Source organism: Colobus angolensis, unplaced genomic scaffold (genome assembly GCF_000951035.1).
Source record: "Colobus angolensis palliatus isolate OR3802 unplaced genomic scaffold, Cang.pa_1.0 Scaffold17, whole genome shotgun sequence".
Lineage (NCBI taxonomy): Eukaryota > Metazoa > Chordata > Mammalia > Primates > Cercopithecidae > Colobus > Colobus angolensis.
The window spans coordinates 9,688,760-9,711,107 of record NW_012114821.1 but is presented as its reverse complement, the minus strand read 5'-3'; the positions used below and the strand labels follow the sequence as shown (position 1 = coordinate 9,711,107).

The following is a 22,348-nucleotide window of genomic DNA, read 5'->3' as shown; positions in this document are numbered from 1 at the left end:
GCATTTATATTAGTTTGTTTAAACAATGGTGTCTTCCAAATTTTATGAGACAATTAAGGTTTACTCTTTGGAAAACTAAACCAATCACCATTAGGAGCCCTGTAGTTAAAAAAAAAAAAAAAAAAAAAAAAGCAATAATGCCTCGACCGTTTTTATTCATAGTTGGTTTCATTTAACAAATAGCAGAATATTTTAGGAAGAAGTTTTCTGAAATTCATAAATTATTTCAGCTTTTGAAATATAATGCAGTACTTAAGAAATACCTAACCTGCATGTAATTCTGATGTACACTGAAATGAAGATTTAGAATCATTAACTCTAGGCCGTGAGATAAAGAAATGCACATTTCAGGATTCAAAATACATAGAAAAATTAGTGTTAAATTGGCTACTATAAAATTACTGGGCAGATTGGCAAGATAATTATATAATTAACATTAAGGAAAAAAACTTTAGGTAAGCACCAAAATTAAGCAGCAACATCAAATTCACCACAAGTTTTTCTAAGTTTGGATAGTCTTAAGATACAGACTAACTTGAGAGTTAGTAATTTGAAATTATAACAAAAATTGAACAGTTACAGGAAAGTTATACTTTCCTTCCTTGTAATTTCCTGGAAAGAAAAAAAAAAGTGTTTAACCTACTATGGAACATGGGACTCTACTTAGAAGGTGAGCCTCGTGGTCTCTGGGTGACACTCCTATCTTGGTTACCGTTACATTCCCACTGCCCACAGCAGGGCCTGCAGCACAGCAGCCTCCCAGGGCAGGTTCTGTGGTGGAGAGAGGGATGAAGGAGTGAATGCTCTGTAGGAGGCCTTGCTCAGTGCAGAGTGCCAGGCTGCAAAGACCTCGTTTCCTGTTCCCCCTCACCCAGCCTGGCCCCTACTGTCTTTCTACTCCTAACACCAAATCCAAGTCCATACAATTAAAAAAAAAAAAAAAAACACCTCTCTGCCTCTTATTTTATTTAAAAAGATAGTTTTTGTCTAGAATCTTTAATGATCTGTGATTCTTGTAAGGCAGCCAGCCTTACAGGGCAATTCTGTGTCTGTTGCTTATGAATTTATATCTATATATATGTAGACTAGAAGGCAGAATGCACTTATTCTGGCAAAACTTTCTTTTATGCATACACATTTTAGGAATTTAATATTGTGTTATTTTGATAATATAAAAATAAATGTCCTTAACTCCACTGCCATTTGGAATGTTTAAAGCCTTCCATTAAAAAAAAAAAAAAAAGTCTTTATTTTTAGAGGCATAAACACCAAAGTGTTATACGATATTATCTTTAAAATTGATTAAGAATATTATAGATGCTACAGATTATCTTCATAACTGAAAATGATGTACTTTCCTTCTATAGTATATGAAGTTATGAGAAGTTTTATTAGGAAAACTGAATAGTTAATATTAGGGCCATAAATGTTTTACCAGAGTATGGTATGATTTATATTAACGTACCAATCAATATTAAAAAGTCCTTTTTTTTTTAAGGAAAGAGTAGATATAGGAAAATGATAATATATTTCCTAACTGGATAAAATTGTGGAAATTTTAAATAAAAAATACTCCATTGGAATGTTATTTAAATTGCTTGTTTCTCTACTGGGTTTACCTGCTCAGGCCATTCTCCCGCCCAGTCACCCTTCCTCTCCTTCCTTCCAACTCTGTGCCTACTGGGTAGTCTGTGCATTTAATCCTAACTGGGCTTAAGTACCCCATTACCCCACATTGGCATGAGTACCCCACATCTCAGACAGAAAACTGGAGGACTTACCATAGAAATGAGTTTCTGGGCTTAAGTACCCCATTACCCCACATCTGGCATGAGTACCCCACATCTCAGACAGAAAACTGGAGGACTTACCATAGAAATGAGTTTCTCTGCTTTTCCTTGCTGTGAGGTCCACCGAATTCCTTCTACTGAAATCAGCCTTCAGTATTCATTTACTTTTGATTAAAGCACTTTCTGATGGTGTGTTAATGAGCAGCCACACTGGAGCTGACGGAGGGGAGACAAAAAGGGGAAAATCTTTGGTTTCCTTTGAAAACACTTTCATAGGCTTTGAGAAGATAATAACAGAGGCAAGTAGTGTTACAAACTGGGTAACTTCTGACAAGAACTTGTAGTTGAAATGCTAGCCAGGGATGAACAGGCAAGAAATGCAACTAGGCACAGATTCTCTCAGTTACAGCTTGGCCAGCACTTTTACATGTCCTGTGCAACATAAAGCTGGAGAAATGTTCTGAGCCTGCTGTAGATATCAATGACAACGGGAGGCAGGTTGACACCTAGCTGGCCAACTTATTTTTTCCTAAAGTTAAAACAAGATCCACTAATGAGCTAAGACAGTTTAGGGCAAAAGGAATCCAGTGAGTATGTTCATGTACTGTGGCTCTCTCTTCCCCACCACACTTTGGTTTTTCAGAAGTTTTAATAGTTTTATTCAAAACTTCTTTGAAAATCATCTGTTTCTGATGCTAGGTCATTAGTATAACAGATTTTCCTTAAATCCCTTTTGTGAGAAGAATTGAAGTTACAGCGATGTGGAAGGCATTGTATTTTACCTGAGTAAGTCTAGAATTTAATAGGGGAAAATCAGAGATAAACAACTACAACAGAGTGGTATAAATAGAGGAAAAGAGACATGAAGAAAAGAGTGCCATGAAAATACAAATGAAGATGCAAGTAATTCTGCAGGGGGAGAGCGGATATGTACAAACAGAAGAAATCAGATAGGATAGTGCTGGCGGGAAGTCATCCCAGTTAAGGGTGCAAAGGCTTGGAGGCAGAAAAGAAGTGGGGCGTTCGAGGCTGGGGATTAGAGTGGGGGAACTCTGGCATTGGGGAAGCCAGCGTTTCCAGAGTCACCCCTGACTCTTACTCACTATGTGACCTTGGGGATCTTGGGGGTTACTTCTCTGTAAGCCATAGTTGCCTCTTCAATAAAATGGAGATAGAAAAATAAGCACACACTTCCAAATCCTACTTAATTTTTAAAATTTCGTTTTCAAGGAATCAAACTGTACCATGATTCCTTTTTTGATTACTCAAAATAATTTGACACTAAAAACTGAATTCCTGTAGCACAGATATTTGATCAGTCCCTCAACAGAACCGTAGGCAAATTACTTCTCTCTCTCAAACTTCTCTATTATCAAATGGATCATTGTTTCCAGAGAGGAAGGAAATTTTTGCTGCATAGTTCCAAAAGGCAATAGAGCTGATAGTTAGAAATGACAGGGAAAGATTTTTGTTTTTAAATGAAGGAAAAAAGTAAAAGCGTGATAAAAATCAGAATTGGAAGACAGTGGGTGATACAGCTTCAAAATAAGTAAGGAGCTCTGATCAGAGACTTCACTCGATACAAAGAGACCAAAAATAGCTCTCTTGGACTTAAGAATGTACTTCCTTATACACTGTCATATTTGTCAACAATTTTACCGATAACCAGTTTGTAACTTTTTAAATTGTAACTTGTAAAGTGCCTTGGATTTCTTTTATACTCTATACAATGTAGGATAAGGAAGCAGTTGCTCAATTAGTTTTTTTTTTTAATTGCATTGAAGATTGGATGAAACACAGAAGAAAGAAAAGAAATGACCAATAACTTGCTTCATAAAAGGGCTACAACCTCTGCATCTAAGACTCAGCCCATCAAAAGATGGTTTGCAGACAACCAGCAGCAGTGCTTGAGAGCCTGTTAGAAAAGCAGAGTGTAAACCCCACCCTGGCCTAAAACAGGGTCCTCAGGCGCTGTGGATGCACAGGAACGTGTGAGATGCGCCGCCCTAGAACCGCACTTCGGATGGTCTCTAGAGTTGCTCAGAGTAAGAGCTGCCAACATCATCTCTTCAAAAGTTTTAGTCTTCATCAGCTCTGACAGTTGCTTCCCTGTGTTCTGAGAGACTCTAACTGTAGGCTGTTTTGCTTTTTCCTTTTGTCAGCCTTCTCATTTGCATAGGAACCTTAGGCAAGGAAAACACTCTTAGAATGATTAAACTTTACTCTCAGAAAAGCAGTCTCACAGAAATGAAGCAAGATTGTCAAATGTGTTAGGAATGTTACAGGAAAGACACAGTTGCCCCTCAGGTGCTTATTGCTTCAGGACACAGATGTCAAATGGATCTCTAGGAAGGTTTTTCTCACTGTGACCCCTGAGAGAAGACTAAGGCCCTGTCACTGGATCTTGCAGGCCCCACTCTGTAGTCAGCATGAGTCCTGCTCCATCTGAGTGAACCCCAGAAGTCAGCTGTATTTTCCCAGGTCACCAAGTTAGCAATGCTGGAGCTCGCTTAAGCAGTCAAGGCATCTGCCACTGAATTCATTGTTTTACCTGCTGTACTTGACTGCTTCTCATAAAATTTGTAGACAAAAGCCAAACAATTTAGTATGTGTTTACAAACTCTTATCAGACGACATTACTATTGCTAAATGTGTAAAATGAGAACTGACATGAGTTGTACTTTCTGTCTTCTTCGCTCATCTTTCACTAAAGCCAAAAGGAAAGTATCAGGACAGAGTAGAAGCAGAAGTCTGTGTACTAATTACCACTTACTACATGCCTGTTTTAGGCTAGGCACTTTATATACCCAGGGTGTAAACATCACAGCTATTCTGCTGGTGGATTTATTGACGCCAATTTACAGATAGGAAAACTGAGGCTTAAAGATCAAATGACAGAATTACATTTGAGTATTAATGTGTAGGAACCCAAAGTGTATGCTTTTTCATTACATCTTAAAACTTTGTATTAATCTGTGAACTAAATAATTCGTTCCTGAGTAACTGTTTTTTTATTTTACTTTATTTTAATATTTATTTATTTATTTATATATATATATATATATTTTTTTTTTGGTATTTGTTCATTCAACGCATTCTTACCGTGGCAGCTCACTGCAAAAGCCTTCCTGGATTTTTTCCATACCTGAGTTTCAAGACCAGAAACCGGGTCACCCTGCGGAAAACCCCAAACAGTAAGAGTTACTGCATTGTAGTCTATCCATTAATCTGCTTTCAAAACTTTGTGCGGATGTTCTGTCTTTGCTCTTCTCTTACACGCAGTTTGTGGTACCCTATTCCTATCAATTTGGATCTACTTTTCTGTTTTTAAAAAAAATGTCATTGATTATCAAGTTCTCGCTAATAGATGCTTTTTCTCTTCTCATCCCCATGTTATCAATCCAGGTGTTCAGCCTTGCCCTGAATGTTATTTGTAGCACTCAGTGAAAAGTTTGTGATAAGACAGGATTCTTGTGTTAGCACATCACCTCCACCGTGCCTTTCTTCCACCAGTGTCATCTAAAGCATTGTTCATGCTATTGCTGCTTAATACCACTCCTGTGGAATTTCAGCACTTAAAAAACTAATTTTCACAATGTCTTTTATAGATAAGTGTCCAGAACAATTAGATGTATATCAAATGACTTCTCTAAAATTCCATAGCAGATAAAAATACCTTAGTGTGATTTCATACACCAGTGGGACATAACCAACAATGTCAATGATTGTGGAAGAGAAGTATGGGCTTCTTGAATATATAAATGTATGTCTTCCAATTTGATGAAAGATATACATTTATATATTCAAGAAGCATATTGAATATTTTGTAATTCATATAGTACCTTGGATGGCAATCATGGATATTGGATAAGGAAACAGGAAGCCTTAATTAGTTTAAATATACACTAATTAATGAAAATGTCACAAAGGAGTTAGACATACTATAGCTACAAACTACTCTCTCCTCTAATCGTGTTGAAGATTTTTCTAGATACATATACTGGAGATACACAAAGATGAGTAAGACACTACAGAAGTTATATCATCATTACAGTTCAGAGTGATTGTAGTTTAAATAAACTTGATTTTTATTGAGTCAGTAAAAATTCAAAACACTTTATATGCATTGTCTCATGTTTCTCTCCTAATAACGCAAAAGTGGGCTCTATATCTAGCCTAATTTCACAGTTGAGGAAACTGATGTGGAAAGTTCAGACTCTTGATTAGTTTGAGTGCTAACTGGCAGGTCGATGTTAAGCTAGTAAGTACATGAGGAATTGAATCCAAATCTGATTCCAGTGTTTTTGCTCATGGCAACTATTTTTACTGTACCAATTTTTATGGTCTAGGATTTTAAACAAAAAACCTAATTTACAATAGTCATTAAAGGGTTACCTGAGGGTGAGATGAAGAAAAAGTGTTGTTTCTTTTTTTTTCCTTTTTACTGCATTAGACATGTTAAGATTAGGTTCAACTGCCAATATCAAATGCACCTGTAGTGGCTTAACCCAGTAGAAATATCACGTCCTTCTCCTGCCCCACTTAAAATCTGTGCAGCAATGCCACACTGCCCTTCCTCAGCTCCATAGAGCTTGTGACTGCTTTTCTTAGCCTTTCACTTTTTCCTTCAAGCCTGCTGCCCTTACAAACATGTCTGCAGGAAGAAAAGAGTGAAAGAGAAGAGAGAATGCCAACTATGTAGTTTTAAAGAGCTTCCCATAAATCTCAGTGCTGATTAATATCTTATTGGCCAGAACTGGATCACAGGCCACCATAGCTGCAAGGAAGCTGCAAAATTGAGATTTTTTTTAATGTACTTAGTATTTTAGAAAAGTTTTAGCTTTACAGAAAGATTGAAAAAGTAGTACAGAGTTTTCTTATATCCTTCTTGTGGTTTTTCTCTGTTATTAACATCTTACATTATTAGCATGGCTCACTTATTTCAGTTTATGAACCAATATTGACACATTGTTAACTATATTATCGACAGTATTGGTACAGTATTAACTATAGTCCATTTCAGGTTTCCTTAATTTTTACCTACTGTCCTTTTTCTAGGTATACAACATTTTTCCGGAATACAACATCACGTTGAGTTCTCCTGTCTCCTTAGGCTCCTCTTGGCCATGACAGTTTCTTAGACTTGTTTGTTTTGATGATATTATCAGTTTTGAGGAGTACTAATCAAGTTTTTTCTAAGATGTTTCTCAATGGGGATTTTTCAGATTTTTTTTCATCATTAACCTGGGTTTATGAGTTTGGGGAACTAAAACCACAGAGGTAAAATGCCATGTTTGCCGCATCATATCAAGTATACATACTGTCCACGTGACTTACGCTCATGTTACCTTGATCACGTAGCCAAGGTCATGCTTGTCAAGTTTCTCCACTGTCAAATTCCTCATTTTTCTTTCTTTCCTTACTATATCCTTTAAAAGGAAGTCACTATGGGGAACCCCTAATTAAGAAGTGGGGAATTACAATTCACTTCCCCTAGGTGGAATATCTACAAAAATTATCTGGAAGATTTGTCCCTTCTCTCCTGTGTATCTATTGATTGATTGATTCAGTCATTTCTATCAGTGTGGACTCATGGATATTAATTTTACACATTGTGATACAATTCGGTACCACTGTCTTTTCTTGCTCAGATTGTCTCAGCTTTGGCCATTGGGAGTTCTTTCAGTTGGCTTTGACACACACCTGTAATTTGTGGGTTTTATTCTTTTCTTTTCTTTTTTTTTTTTTTTTAAGCACTTTCTTTCTGGCACTACACGTTGCTCCAGACTAGTCTTATATATTTCTACCTCCAGTCCTAAAATCAATCACTTCTCCAAGAAGCTCAGGTTCCATTTATTGGAGTATGGTATTAGAAAGCAAGATCAGGGTGCTGGTTCTGCTTGTTGTTTCTGGGATGTGCTGAGGTCTGTGCTTTCTCAGCTGACATAGAATGGACATATATGTGTATGTACTAACCTATGTATATACACATATTTATGCATATTTCTTTATTTAACCATCTGTAAATATAGTAAACTAAACATGAGTTCATACTGATGTCTCTGATTTTAATCCGTTCGCACATTGACCTTTATAGCCTCTTCCCTTTTCTTACCACTCCACTCCAACTTGAGAAACTGGCTCCCACCATTCTTTTATTTAGTTACTGTGTTCCAGGATACATGTACAGTGGTATCAGAATGGTTAACCTGTACTCACACTTCTTCCTGTAGAAAATAACTTCATCAACTAGAACAGTGCTTATTTACTTTTTTTTTTTTTTGCCTTAAGTCTGACAGACTTATCTCATTTCGAAGCTTACTTTTCTTCAGCCCCTTCAATAAGGTTGTTTTCATATGCTTTAATCTAGTTAAAATGTTTGTTCATATTCAGCACTGCATCCTGAGAGTCTCCTACTTCCTCAGTAATATTGTGATTTTTAGTGTGCAAACATGAAAATTCACTGTCTGTGCTGTGAAGTTCTTTGGGTTTTGACAAATGCTTTGTGTCACGTATTCACTGTCATTTTGGTTTCATACAGAATAGTTTTATCACCCTGAGCTCTAGTCATTCAACCTTCCCTCCACCTCTTAACCTGTGTTAACTACTGATTTTTTTTTTAACCATCTCTCTAGTTTTAGTATTTTCAGTATGTCATATAGTTGAAAAGCATACATTATATAGCCTTTCCAGAGTGACTTCTTTCACTTAGAAATGTGCATTTAAGATTTATTCCTAGTTTTTGTGGATTTTTAGCTCATTTCTTTCTACTGCTGAATCATTTTCTATTGTATGCATGTAACCCAGTTTGCTTATCTTTTCATCTATTGAAGGGCATCTTGGTTGCTGTGAATAAAGCTGCTGTAAACATTTATGTGCAAGTTTTTATGTAGGCATAAGTTTTCAGATCCGTTGGCTAAAAACCTAGGAATACAACTGCTAGATTGCACAATAAGGCTATGTTTAGCTTTGCGAGAAATTGCCAAACTGTCTTTCTAAGTGGCTGTATACTATGTTGCATTCCAGACAGGAATGAAAGTTTATGTTTTTCATATCCTCACCAACACTTGGTGTATTCAGTTATTTATTTTAGTCGTTTTAATAGGTGCAAAGTGGTATCTCACTTTTGTTTTAGTTTGAATTCCCTAGTGACAAATGATGTTGAACATCTTTATTTGGTTATCTGTCGTCTGTAAATCTTCTTTGGTTAGCTGTCTGTTCAAGTATTTTGCCTGCTAAATTTTTAAGTGGACCATTTGCTTTCTCATTGTTGAGTTATAAAAGTTTTTTCTGTGTTTTGGATACAAATCCTTTATCAGCTAACATGTTTCCCAAATATTTTCTTCCTTTCTATGGCTTGTCTCTTTATCTTTTAATAGTGTCCTACACAAAACAGAAGTCTGTAATTTTAATAAAGTTGAACTTACCAATTTTTCTTTCAAGGACTTCTTTTGATATTGTATCTCAAAACTCTTCACTAAACTAATATAATACAGATTTTCTTCTATGCTTTCTTCTATAAGTTTTATATTTCATATTTGGTTTTAAGATACATTTTGAGTTGATTTTTGTGAAAGATGTGAGGTCTGTGTCTAGGTGTCTACTTTTTTTTTTTCTTCGTTTGTTGATACTCACTTGTTCCTATACCATTTTTTGAAAAAAAAACATTTTCCATGGAATTGTCTTTGCTCCTTTGTCAGTAATCAATTGACTGTATTTCTGAGGGTCAGTTTCTGGGCTTTGTATTTTGTTCCATTGATCTGTGTCTTTTCTTTCGCCAATACAATGCTGTATTGATTGTAGCTTTATAATAAGTCTTGAAATTATATATTATGAGTCTTCTAACATTGTTTTTCTTCTCAGTATTGTGTTGTCTGTTCTGGGTCTTTTGCCTTTCCATGTGTACTTTAGAAAATGTTTGTCAATATCTAAAAATATATCACTTGCTGAGATTTTGATTGGGATTGCATTGAATCTGTAGATTAGTTGGGAAGAACTGGCATCTTAACAATATTATGACCATGAACATGGATGTTACTCCTTTGAGTTCTTCTATCAGAGTTTTGTAGTTTTCTACAAAGGAATGCTGTACATATTTTATTAAATTTGTACCAAAACATGCAATTTTTTTGTGGCTTCAGTAAATGTTTTTGTGTTCTTAATCTAAATTCCAACTGTTTATTGCTGGTATGTAGGAAAGCATTTGACTAGTAACCTTTTATTCCCTGTTTTACTATCTTATTAAGTATAGGAGTAGGTGTGGGGTTTGGGGGGGTTTTTTGGACTGTTTGGGGGGATTTTTTTACGTAGCCAATGATGTCACCTGTGAACAAAGGAGGTTTTACTTTTTTCTTCAAAATCTGTGTAAGTTTTATTTACTTTTCTTGTCCTATTGATGTAGGTAGGACTTACACTATAGTGTTGAATAGTGGTTGTGAGAGTAGACATCCTTGCCTTGTTCCCAATCTTAAGGGGAACGCATTCAGTTTCTCACAATTCAGTATGTTGTAGGTTTGCTGTACATGTTCCATTTTCTCTTGAGACAGCCTCGCTCTATCGCCCAGGCTGGAGTGCATCTAGGTGTCACCATCTAGGCTCACTGCAACCCCTGCCTCCCAGGTTCAAGTAATTCCCATGCCTCAGCCTTAGTCGCTGGGATTACAGGCGTATACCACCATGCCTGGCTAATTTTTGTCTTTTTTCAGTAGAGATGGGGTTTCACCATGTTGGTCATGCTGGTCTGGAACTCCTGATCTCAAGTGATCCACCCACCTTGGCCTCACAAAGTGCTGGGATTACAGGTGTGAGCCACCACTCCTGCCCGATGTTCTTTTTCAACTTGAGGAAATTTTCTGAAAGTTGTTATCAATGAGTGTCACCGTTGGCTGCATCCTTTTTCTCCTGTATTTATACGATCACATTATTTTTCTACTTTAGCCTTGTTGATGTGGTAGACTGCATTGATTTTCTAATATTAAATCAACCTTAGGTACCTGGAATAAATCTTACTTGATTATGGTGTATAATTCTTTTAATACATTATAGAATGGAGTTTACTAATATTTATAAGAATTTTTGTACCTGTGTTCACGAGAGCTGCTGATTTCTAGTTCTTCACTTTAGACTGTCTTTATCCATATTGGTTATGGGGAGGTCTTGTTCTTGTTCCCCCTCAGACCATATGTCTCATCCTAAGCAGGTCACCAAGCAGTTGGGCTGGCCCCATCTCTGGCCAGTTGTAGCCTCTGAGGGTATTTTTGAGGGATACTTCCTTTGTCAGGTCCCAACCAGTGCTCAAGAACAGGCTGGAGACAGTCACCTCTGGCCTCCCTGGCTGGCCCAGACTGGTCCCAGCCTCTGATGAGTAATGTAGAAATACTTTTCAGGAGGCACTTCTAATGACCAGCCCCACAGATTGAGTTAGGAAGTGTTCCCTCTGCTTTTATTTTTTGGACAAGATTATAGAGAGCTGGTATCATTTCATTCTTTAATATTTGATAGAATTGATTGAAACCATATGGAGTTGATGTTTTCTCTTTTGGAAGGTTATTAACTATTGATTAAATTTATTTAATAGACATAAGCCCATTCAGATTATTTAATTTTTTTTGTGTTGGTCATTATGAATCAGAATCACTCACATTCATGTAAGTTAAAAAATGTGTGGGCTTGGAGTTGTTCATAGTATTTCTTCATTATTTTTTTTTTTTTTTTTTTTTTTGAGGCTGGAGTGCAGTGGTGTGATCCTGGTTCACTGCAACCTCAGCCTCTTGGGTTCAAATGATTCTTGTTCCTCAGCCTCCCAAGTAGCTGGGACTATAGGCACACGCCACTGTGCCCAGCTAATTTTTGTATTTTTAGTAGAGATGGGGTTTTGCCATGTTGACCAGGCTGGTCTTGAACTCTTGACCTCAGGTGATCTACCTGCCTTCGCCTCCCAAAATGCTGAGATTATAGGCCTGAGCCATCACACCTGGCCAAAACCCTCTTCATTTCTAATACTGGTGTTTGGGCTTTTTTTTTTTCTCTTTTTTAGCCTGTCTAGAGGTTTATCAATTTTATCAGTCTTTTCAAAGTCCAGCTTTGGGTTTTGATAATTTGCTATTTTTGGAAAATGAGTCTTTAACTGCGTGTTCGCTATCCCAGACACACTGAAGGAGGAGGAAGCTGGTCTGTAGGCAGCCAGCCCTGCCAGCTGCAGTTCTCACTGGAAGGCGTTGTCCAGATGAGGTGCATCATACTGTGTCCGTATTATCTGGGGCAGCCACACTTTTCTGTCCTTATATTTTCTTGGGTTTTTGCTTCTGTGGAGCCATTCTTGATAGAGCCACCTCCTTCCTTGCTGACTTGAAGTCTCATGATTTACATTAGAAATACATGAATATGTTGAATTCTACCTCAGAAAATGCCTGTGTTTACTTAACTTAATGTTGTTTTATTACCATGTAGTTGATACGTTATTCAGGAAAGTACATTTTATTCTTCTCTCTCTGATGGAATTGTAGCATATATTTTGGCCTCTGACTTTGCTCACAGCTGTTCTGGGACAGTTTTAAAATCTCTAAGCCTCAGTTTCCTTGTCCTAATATAAGCAAGAAAAGGCACACTTCATAGTGTGGGAGTGGAGTTTGGGTGTAATCCTGGCATGGCATCATATAGAAGTCTTGGGTGCATGTGGCTTCTGCAAATATCACAGTTTCCTACTCTGGATACTGACCAGAGATTGACTCCAGACTTCTTCTATATTGTTGCTAGGCGAACTGCCTAAATGACTTAATTTCCTTTTGTAGATACCTGTTTCATGTTTGCTTTAATTCTTTGCTCCTTATTCCTTTTTACAAAAATGTAGAACTTTGATTTTGTTTCTGAGGCATAAATATATGTGAATAACAGAATGTTAGAGACTATGATAGATACTGCTAATTTGACCCTCTTGGTTACAGGGGAAGGGGAGGAGTTACAGCACGGCCAGTTGGAGTTGTAGTACCACGAGGGACGCCAACTCCCAGAGGAGTCCTGTCCACCCGAGGGCCAGTGAGTCGGGGAAGAGGACTTCTCACTCCCAGAGCAAGAGGAGTCCCCCCAACTGGGTACAGACCTCCACCGCCACCCCCAACACAAGAGACTTATGGAGAATATGTAAGTGAAGGTGTCAGACAACAGCCTTGTTGATCAGATTGACTTAATCCAGACTTAGCACTGGATATTGTGCCCACATACCCTCCCTCACCTTGTTTTGGTTCTTAAGTGTTATACTTTGGTTCAGCAAATATTTATTGAGCGCTAAAGAAGTACTTAATACTAGAGGTATAAAAATGCCCTGATCTTTTTCATCAAGTAGTTTAAGGTATGGAAGAGGAATTTGGGTGGTGGGGAAGTGTAAGACTAAGGTTCAGGGGACATATTTTCAAGCCCTTATAAGAGTTTAATGTAACATTCTTCCATATTTCACTCCTGAATCCTTCAGTCATTTAAAAAATAATTGCCTGCGTATACCAAGATGGTTTCACCCTCAACTGTTTCCTTCTAAGCTACGCTACTGAGTATGGATTCTTAGTGGAAATTCTTTTCCGTGAAGAAAACAAAAGTTCTCTATTTTCAATTAGTGCAAATCCGTTTTTCATTTTTCATTCGGTGATTCTTTGATATAATTCATAGACTGACTTAACATAAGAGAGAATTATAACGGCAAAAGTTGAGGGGGAACGGAATTCTTTGGTGTCCTCATTTAGCATAAATGAAGAAAATAAGAAGCAATGGATAGGTGATTCATATTAATAATTGAAATTGTTAAAGTAAGAGTATATGAACTGTTGTCAATGAAAGGGAAGCAGTAACAATGATAAAATGCAAGAACTAGTAGGTTTTCATGTTTTACTTTAGGAGAGATCTCTTGCTAGGTGCTCTGTGCCTCTTTGCATAGTTTCTAGAAGGTTGCAGTAACCCCCTGGGCCTCAGACAACCTCTTCAACCTCATCTGTGTGGCCACTGGTAAGATCGAAGTCTTTGTCTTGGACGTGTTTAAGGTTTTGTAATTCCCTGAACATTCTGTGTCATCTTAGTCTTCCAGACCTTTGCTTATACTGCCTCCTCAGCCTAGAGTGGTCTTCTCATGTTTCATTTGACTCTCTCCTTGTGTCCTTCTAGACTTAGGTCAGCCATTGCTAGGGAAATTTAGAGGTGGTAATAGCCAACCTATTGAGCATTACTACAGTTCTTACATTTCTCTCTCCCACCTAGCTTGTGAACCTCTGGAAGGGCAAGAATGAATAGCTTTTCTCTCTTTATACTTGGGAGAGAGTGCATACTGGGAACTCACTGAATTATATTTTAACAAATCCCATAAAAGTTTTACAAGTTTGTTAATCAGTCGAGGAAGGATGTGGTTTCTCTCTTTTCTTTGATTTCCTTACAGTTAGAAATGTTCCTACTTCCTAATATTCTCACCAGATGACAATAATAATTATGCCTCAGCTCTTCCATAATTGCTGAGTCTCCTGAAAGTAGCAGAGACTATAAAGGAGAGGAAATCTTAAATTCCTTGTAGGTAGGCCCAGTGTCTGTTCGTTTCCACTTTGGCTTACATTGATTTCTCTTAGGTTTAGATTTAATACAGATGTGGTTGGATGATGTAGAAGAAATTGCCAGGCAGGTTGTGGAAACCTGGATCCTATACCCCATTTTACCATAAATTTCAACATCAGTTAGGCAAGATATTTAACCTTTTGGGCTTCATAATCCACTTATTTCAGAAAGAACTATTGCCTCCATTACATGTATTCATCTTTCTATTCAATAAAGATTGGATTTCTACCATGTGAGCCAGACACACATGTTGTCTGTCTCAGCATGTATACTCTAATTATTAGAGTCTGGAAATAAGTTATATAGATTGATAAAACTAAAAAATTCTTGAAAGGTAAAAGTCCAGAGGAGGAAAAGCAAAAGCAAGAGACATTCAAGACATTTGGGTTTGCTGCTTGTACTTTTGATTTTTTTATTTTTATTTATTTTTTATTTTTTTTGTAAATGATAGGAAAGGCATTAAAACAATCGAATTGAGAAGTATTCTGTAGGATTAATTTACTCCCTTTTCCATCTGCTACCAAGGATAATGGGATAGTGGCCCTGTAGAAGATGATCTGTGCCTTTCCAGACCGGACAAAGGTTTAAGAGCTCCAAAGGAAAAAGTCAACCTTCATTGTTTGATTCCCACACTCACTCATGCCTGGGACTCTTCCAGGCACTGACTGTTACTGCAGCTGTGATTTCAACACAGAGCTGGTGCTCTTTCTGTCATACGGTAGTATAGACTTCAAATAACTGATGGCCACTTCCACAGGTGTTCTAATTCGGCCGGAATGCAGCATTTGCAGTTTTATCAACTTCATACAATAACAAGTCTTGCATACATAAAACAGCTGTAGGCTTTCCAGGTGTCCTTTGGGTGGTGTAGTGGGACACCAAAGAAAAAGAAATACCATCATGAGTGCGCCTCCTTCCCCGAGTTGAATTACCGTCGTGAAGGGTTCAGATTACGAATATTATAGCCTTCCCACTTCATTTAGCATCTATTATTCCTGGCATTGCCTTTTAAGATCACTAGTCAAGAGGAAAGATTTTCCTCATTTAGCCTAGCATTTTGTAAGCTGCCTTGGCACAGTTATAGTGAAGCTTCAGTGGCTTTTTCAGTATAGTAAAAGCTTCACTGTATATAACAAACTTTGCTGGTACTTGGTATAAGGAGTAGATAGAGCCCTTCAACTCGCTTACAGTGGCTTGCCGTCAGTAGCACTGCCTCCCAGGTATACCCTTTTGACCTCATCTTCCTCCACTGACCCAGTTTTAAATGAGTTTTGTAGTTCCAACTTTTCTAATACAGCTTGCAGCCTCTAGCGTAACTTCAGACATTGGCCATTGGTCTCAACTGTTTGAAATCCTAAAGATTACTCACCCATCCCGCTTAGTTTTACAACATGGTAGGGGGAGTGAGAAGTAAACTTCTTAAAATGTTTATTTTATGTTGGGCTCGGTGCGATGGCTCACGCTTGTAATCCTAGCACTTTCGGAGTCGAGGGTGGGCACATCACTTGAGGTCAGGAGTTCAGGACCAGTGTGGCCAACATTTTGTAGTGAAACCTCATCTCTACAAAAAAAAAAAAAAAAAAGAAAAATTAGCCGGGTGTAGTGGTGCGCACCTGTAATCCCACCTACTTGGGAGGCTGAGGTGGGAGAATCGCTTGAACCCAGGAGGTGGAGGTTGCAGTGAGTTGTGATCACTCCACTGCACCCCAGCCTGGGTAACTGCAAGACTCCGTCTCAAAAAAGTAAATTTTTGTTTCTTTGTTTCTAGGATTTTAGATAGGGTGGGTCTATTATAAGATACCCAACTTAGAAAACCAAGGAGCTGTAACACAAGTAAATGGTTATTCATTCTTGTATCAAACGGGAAAGTTGACCATCTTTGATATACTAAAATTATTACATGGAACTAGAACATCATAAATTAGATTCTAAATTCCATGAGGGTAGGCACTCTCCACCTTCCTCCCCTACCTTCCAACCACCACACTTCACCTTTTTATTCCCAATAACCAGTGTATGATGTCTGGCACATAGTAGGTCTTTAGTAAGTGTTTACTGAATGAATGAATGGTCACAAGACGGTTTTTAAAAATTGTCTCCTGCAGAGAACCCACCACGGATGCGTTCTGTGTGACTTTTCAGTTTTATTCACATAGCAATTTATATGTAACATAGTATTTAGCATATCGCTATGTAGCACAGTCGTTCAGAATATGTCTAGTTTTCAAAAGATTATTAACTTCTAAGGAAAAATTCTGTATCTCTACGTTAATCTCTGGCTCGGTTTTTGGCACACTGTAAGCACTTAGTAAATGTTTGTTGGACTGAACAACCCTATACAGAGACTTGATACATTGTTCAGATGAAGATTACCATTGATTTTTTTCCAAGTTACTAGTAAAAGCATGTGATGGGAAGAAATATGGTAGTATTTGAAAAAATAAGTTTCCTAAGTTACTGTTGTCTTCTAGCGCTGGACAGGTAGTCACAGGTTACAAATGAGTAAGATTAATTTTGTTAGCTCCTAAAGGAAACAGAAAAACCTACTGTAAGTCTCATCTCAGTATAAAAAGGGGCTTTCAAGAAGGATGTAATATTTGATGAGAAACTGCTCTCAACAAAGCACTTTGATATACGTCACGTTTTCCTTAGAACCACCTACTGTGATCTCTATTGTACAAATGAGACTTTAAGGTCAGGGAAGTTCAGTGCCTTGCCCAAAGTCACAGGACTGGTAAAGAAGGAGCAGATTCAGGATTCAAAGTTCAACGCCTGTGTTCTGTCGTGAAAAACCAGTACTTTAAAAAACAAAACCAAAGAATCATTGTTCCCACTAGCCAAGATTCTAAATAAAATCTCTTCATCTTTGGAGAAAGTGTAACAGATGCTGTGTGTTCCCTTCATCAATGCCAGCAAATGCCATGAAAGGGATTATAGGACACTGAACGAAATAACCTCTGTGTTCCTTGTGATTCAGTAATTCCCTGGTTTGAAGCTAACCAAAGTAGGTAAATGGAAATGAACTGTTAGGAAGAAAGGGATGATGTTCGGAGTAAAAAAAATGAACGCGTGAACAAAGCACTGCTAATACATTTATTGGCAAAAATAAGAATAACACTTTCATTTAAGAATTTCACAATATCTGTATCTCTGAAAAGGGCTTGTCATTTCTTTGGAACTCAGAAACGTAATTTTTAAAAATCTCCTTAGAATGTATCCAGTGATAAAGGTTTGATTTCTATACAATGTGTTTGGCTATATCAAACCAACTCAGTTTACTTTTCATCAACTTTCATTTAAAATTTACTATCTGAGGCCATTAGTTCCAGAATAAAAGATGAAAAAAGATCACATCAGTGGTTTACTTAAACAAAATGAGGAATATTCTATTTTTTAAAATCCTGCCACAATAGCTGCATTTTTCAGAAAGTGTGCGTTTCAGTCTTTAAGATACTCAGTGATTTTCAGATTGTGTGTACTGCAAGTATTCTGATACAGTTTTAGGCCCAAGAAAAACTTAGCTATATCTGTTATAATTATTTTTAGTTATATTATGCCTATTTTAGAAAGTGTACTGCTTTATTAGCCAAAGTGAGAAAACTTGATAATTTACAGGTATTTCCTTGTAAAATGTGCCTATTGAAATTCATCTGATATTTCTCAAGGTGAGTTGGTGAAGATATTTGATCATTTATATCGTCATCTGAGCCAACTGTTCTTCATTGGAGTCACAGTAACAAAATATTCCCTGAGTGTGCTTCATTGAGATGAACACCTGTTAGCAAATACATCTATTTGACTCTGATTATTGTTACAAGAATACGTATGACACAGTAGCCATTTGAGTAGGATAGACTAGCCATTGGTAACACCAAATCCATCTCTCAGTAATTCTCCTTTTCAGAATAACGCTCAAACAAGATAATTTAACATGGTTAACTTTTTCCCAAAATGAAGAAGATATTTAGTGGATGTTTTTTCAGTCATTTAAGTATAAATTTGGGACCTTCTGCTCTACTTTTAACTTAGTAAAATTAGATATAATTACAGTAACTCCTCATCTCTTTTTGGAGAACAAGAAGTACCTTTTTTCCAAAATAACATTGATTTATTATTTATGTCCAAATAGTGAAATAACTGACAAATTAAGATAACCCAGTACACATTCAGTGAGAGCGCTTTGATAATTTAAAATGCTGGTGTCATTACACAGAAAAGCATGCCTCGTGTGTCCTGGCAGAGCCCAATTTACATATGAATTTCTAAAGTGAAACCATTTTTTATAAATTGTTTTAGGGTCAACATGCAAAGAAAACACACAATCTGAATAAATCAGCATCCCCCTAACACTCAGTATGGTAGTTTTATTTATTATCTATGTAAGACCTTTTTCATTTCCATTACTTTACCTAAACACTTGCATGTTATTAGCTACTGAAAAGAAAACTATTTCCTCTTTACTGCTGCTCTCAATACTTCACTTTTGCACTGTATGTATGGGTTGTGTTCAGTTCTCTGCAGACATCGACTGTGTATCCTACAGTTTAATTCTGAAACCAATTACCAGGAGTTAGCACAGACCCTACAGTTAAAGGCTTAGTCCCACTCGAGATGCCAGTTGCAACTGGTGGGCCCCCAGGTTACTCACAACTTATGTCTGACTTAGATGGAAATTGGAGATTCCCACAACCCCTTTCTCATGTTTGATAATTTGTTAGAACGGCTCAGAACTCAGGAAAGTAGAGTACTTACTATTGCTAATTTGTTATGAAAGAATACAGGTCAGGAACAGTCTTATGGAAGAGACGCATAGGGCAAGGTGTTGGGGAGGGCATTCCATGCCCTCTCCAGGCAGCCACCCTCCGGAAGCCACTTCTGTGTCTTCACCCAGCCTGGAGGCACTCCAAACCCCTTCAGTTGGAGTTTTTAATGGAGGCATCACTACATAAATGTAATTGATTAAATCATCGGCCATTAGCGATTGACTCAATCTCCAGCCCCCTCCCCTCCCTGGACATGAGAGATGGGGCAGCAAGTTTCAACCCTTTAACCACACAGATGATTCCCTTGACAGCCAGCCACCCCTCCTCTATCCTTAGGACTTTCTGGAAGTCATCTTATTGATGTAAACTCTTCTGTGATTGAAGGGGACTTGCTATGAGTAACAAAAGGCCCTTCTTTCACCTTTATTGCTCTTATCACTTAGAGACTTCCAGGGGTTTTAGTAACTGTGAGCCAGGAGCTGTGGAAGACAGCAAGCTATACATGTCTTGCTATATCATAGTATCAAAACTACCAAATCTAAATTTCTAACTCTGGTATCATCTGTTCACGGTCCCTTCTCCCTGAATGCCCTATAAGCACTTTGAAAGCTGTGATATAGACCAACACAAAGGGCCTCATTCTTCCCCAGAGTTTCTTGTTAGGATGAATGGCACTACCATATAACCAGACTCCCAAGGTCTAATTCTTTCATCTTCCTTCTCTGTATTCAAATAGCTACCAAGTCTTTTCACTTGTTCCTCATGAATAGCTGTTTCATTTCAAGCTCATCTGCATTGCGTTGGTTTTGTTACGATGCTCTTTTTGTTCACTATTTTATTCCTAGCACCTAACATATAGTAGTCACTTAATAAATACTGGTAGTTTGGATGGATGGATGCACAACAGACAGAGGTTGTCATAGCCTCCTCAGTTGCACCTTTGCTTGTAGTCTTGCTCCAGCTCATTCCTTTCCTTAAATAATATATTCTTCGTACTACTTCCAGTGTACTTTCTAATATCTAACATTGGGTATGCTACTGCCCTCCATCTCCCCCTACAAGGAAGAGAACTAGTTGAAAATTTTAGAAGGATTTTAGTCTCTTCAGGATAAACTTGAGACTCCTCTGCATTGTGTTTAAGGGCCTTCCTGAGGCCGTTCATCCTCCTGTTGACTAACTGACTGTCATTTTGCATTCAGTCTATCCCAATTGCAGTCCCTTAAACATAGCAGGAACTGTAAACTGTCTGTTTTCCTGAGCTCTTGGCTCTCTTTGAATGCGCTTTCTTGTTTTGTCCATGCCAACTCTGTTTACTATTTGTAGTAAAGTTTACTCCTTGGTCCTGGAGCCTTCTGGACCTAATCAAGCACAGTTAGCAGCATCTTTCATGTCCCTTTAACAAATTGTACCCACCTCTATGTTTACTTACTTGTCCTTGTCCTCAGTAGACTGTGGGATCCTTTAGGGAAGGAACTATGTCTTTGTTTTATCTTAGTATACCCAGTCTGTCACAGGACCTGACATTTTGGAGATACTAAGTAAATGTGTGGAGGATGGATAACATGGCCTTTGTCAATGCTAACTAATTCTGTGTCATGCCATGTGTTATGTATACTTTTCAGCACACTTAGTGCAATAAAATTGAATATCTTAAACAAGTTTTAGCAGACATAACATGGTCCACTTTGTGAACTGATAAGTATGAAAGACAATGCAATTTAATATAAAGATTATTATTCTGAGAGGCAAAATACAGTCATGTATCCCTTAACAACAGAGTTATATTCTGAGAAATGCATCATTAGGCAGTTTCATCATTGTGTGAACACCATAGAGTGTTCTTAGACAAACTTAGATGGTAGAGCCCACTACCTGCCTAGGCTATATATGTTTTTAGGGAACAAACCTGTACAGCATGTTACTGTACTGAATGCTGTAGACAGTTGTGACACAATGGGGCATTTGTGTCTGTAAACCTATCTAAACATAGAAAAGGTACAGTGAAGATGTGGTATTATAATCTGTGGCTCCCCTGTCCTGTATGTGGTCTGTAGTGACCGAAGTGTCATTATGTGGTGTGTGGCTGTGCTTGGTTTCTGACCTCCCTGTCTTCAGAGTGGCCATCTGTTGTGTTTTCATGCACACTATTTAAGCTTTCTGGGCCTGAATTTTCTTTTAATCTGCAAAACAGTGGTGAGGATACATAGATAGCAGGTTAGTCTAAATGACATTCTTAACCTCTTTCCAACTTAAGAAGTCTGCAGTGGATTGAGGATTTTTGTCAAAACTTTGTTTCCATTCTCACCCTAAAGATGGTTTTTGAAGTAAAAATTGTGTTTTCATCAAATAGAAACCTTTAATTGAAAAGTAAGTTACAGAATAAACAAATACATGTTTTATTGATGGTAGAAACAAACTAAAAATGAGTAGCTGTGAGCCTTTTGAATTCTAAAACATCTTGAAAAGTGTTTTACAAAATGAGATTTAAAAAATACAGACTTGCCATCCCTTAAGATATATAAACTAAAATTGCCTTAGGAATTCTAATCGTACTATTTTCTAACTCATTTAATTATGATTGCATCAGCTCTCTATTCATAAGAAGTACTTATTATTCACTAATATCTCTTGATATCTCAGTGTTGTGTAATCAATTCTAAGCATTTGAGGCTGAGCTGATGGGTTAATCACCTTTAAAGGTAAGTATGCTAGAGCATTTTAAATGTAGTCATACAAGCTTGTAAGAATACAAAAACTGTTTTCTTCAGCAGATATTTTTTGTTCTTTGATTATCTAACTATAAGATGTTTGTTGAACAGAGTGTGGAATCGTCCTTGAATCATCTCCTGAGTCATGGTAGTGCCTGCTTAAGAGAGGCACTAGGTACCTTTTCAAAGTCACACAGCCTATTAGGGCAGAGCTAGAATTCAAAGCCCAGCGTTCTGGCTCTAGAGGCCATGCTCCAGCACCCTGTCAATGTATTCTAACGGAGAAGCTAACAAATACATGGGAAAAATTATTTAATCTCTTTGAACATAAAAGTTATTATACAGAATTTTGAGCAAGCGATACATGATTGAGGAATAATTGGTTTTACCAATCCTTCTGCAGCTACTGCAAGGATATGTTATTTCCTTATAGGATAGCTGCCATTGGTTAACTTAATCCAGGTTTAAAGAGTCAAAGAGATAGTTTTGAATAGGAGCAGAA

At 37.5% G+C, this 22,348-nt stretch overlaps 1 protein-coding gene across 1 annotated transcript in view; it reads left to right on the top strand.

Annotated features, from left to right (window-relative positions):
* The window catches only part of KHDRBS3 (KH domain containing, RNA binding, signal transduction associated 3), a 199,861-nt gene that overhangs the window by 113,500 nt on the left and 64,013 nt on the right, over positions 1-22,348 (top strand). The window contains exon 6 of the mRNA XM_011938134.1: positions 12,734-12,929. Coding sequence (XP_011793524.1) covers positions 12,734-12,929 — 196 coding nt within the window. The remainder of the gene's footprint in view (positions 1-12,733; positions 12,930-22,348) is intronic.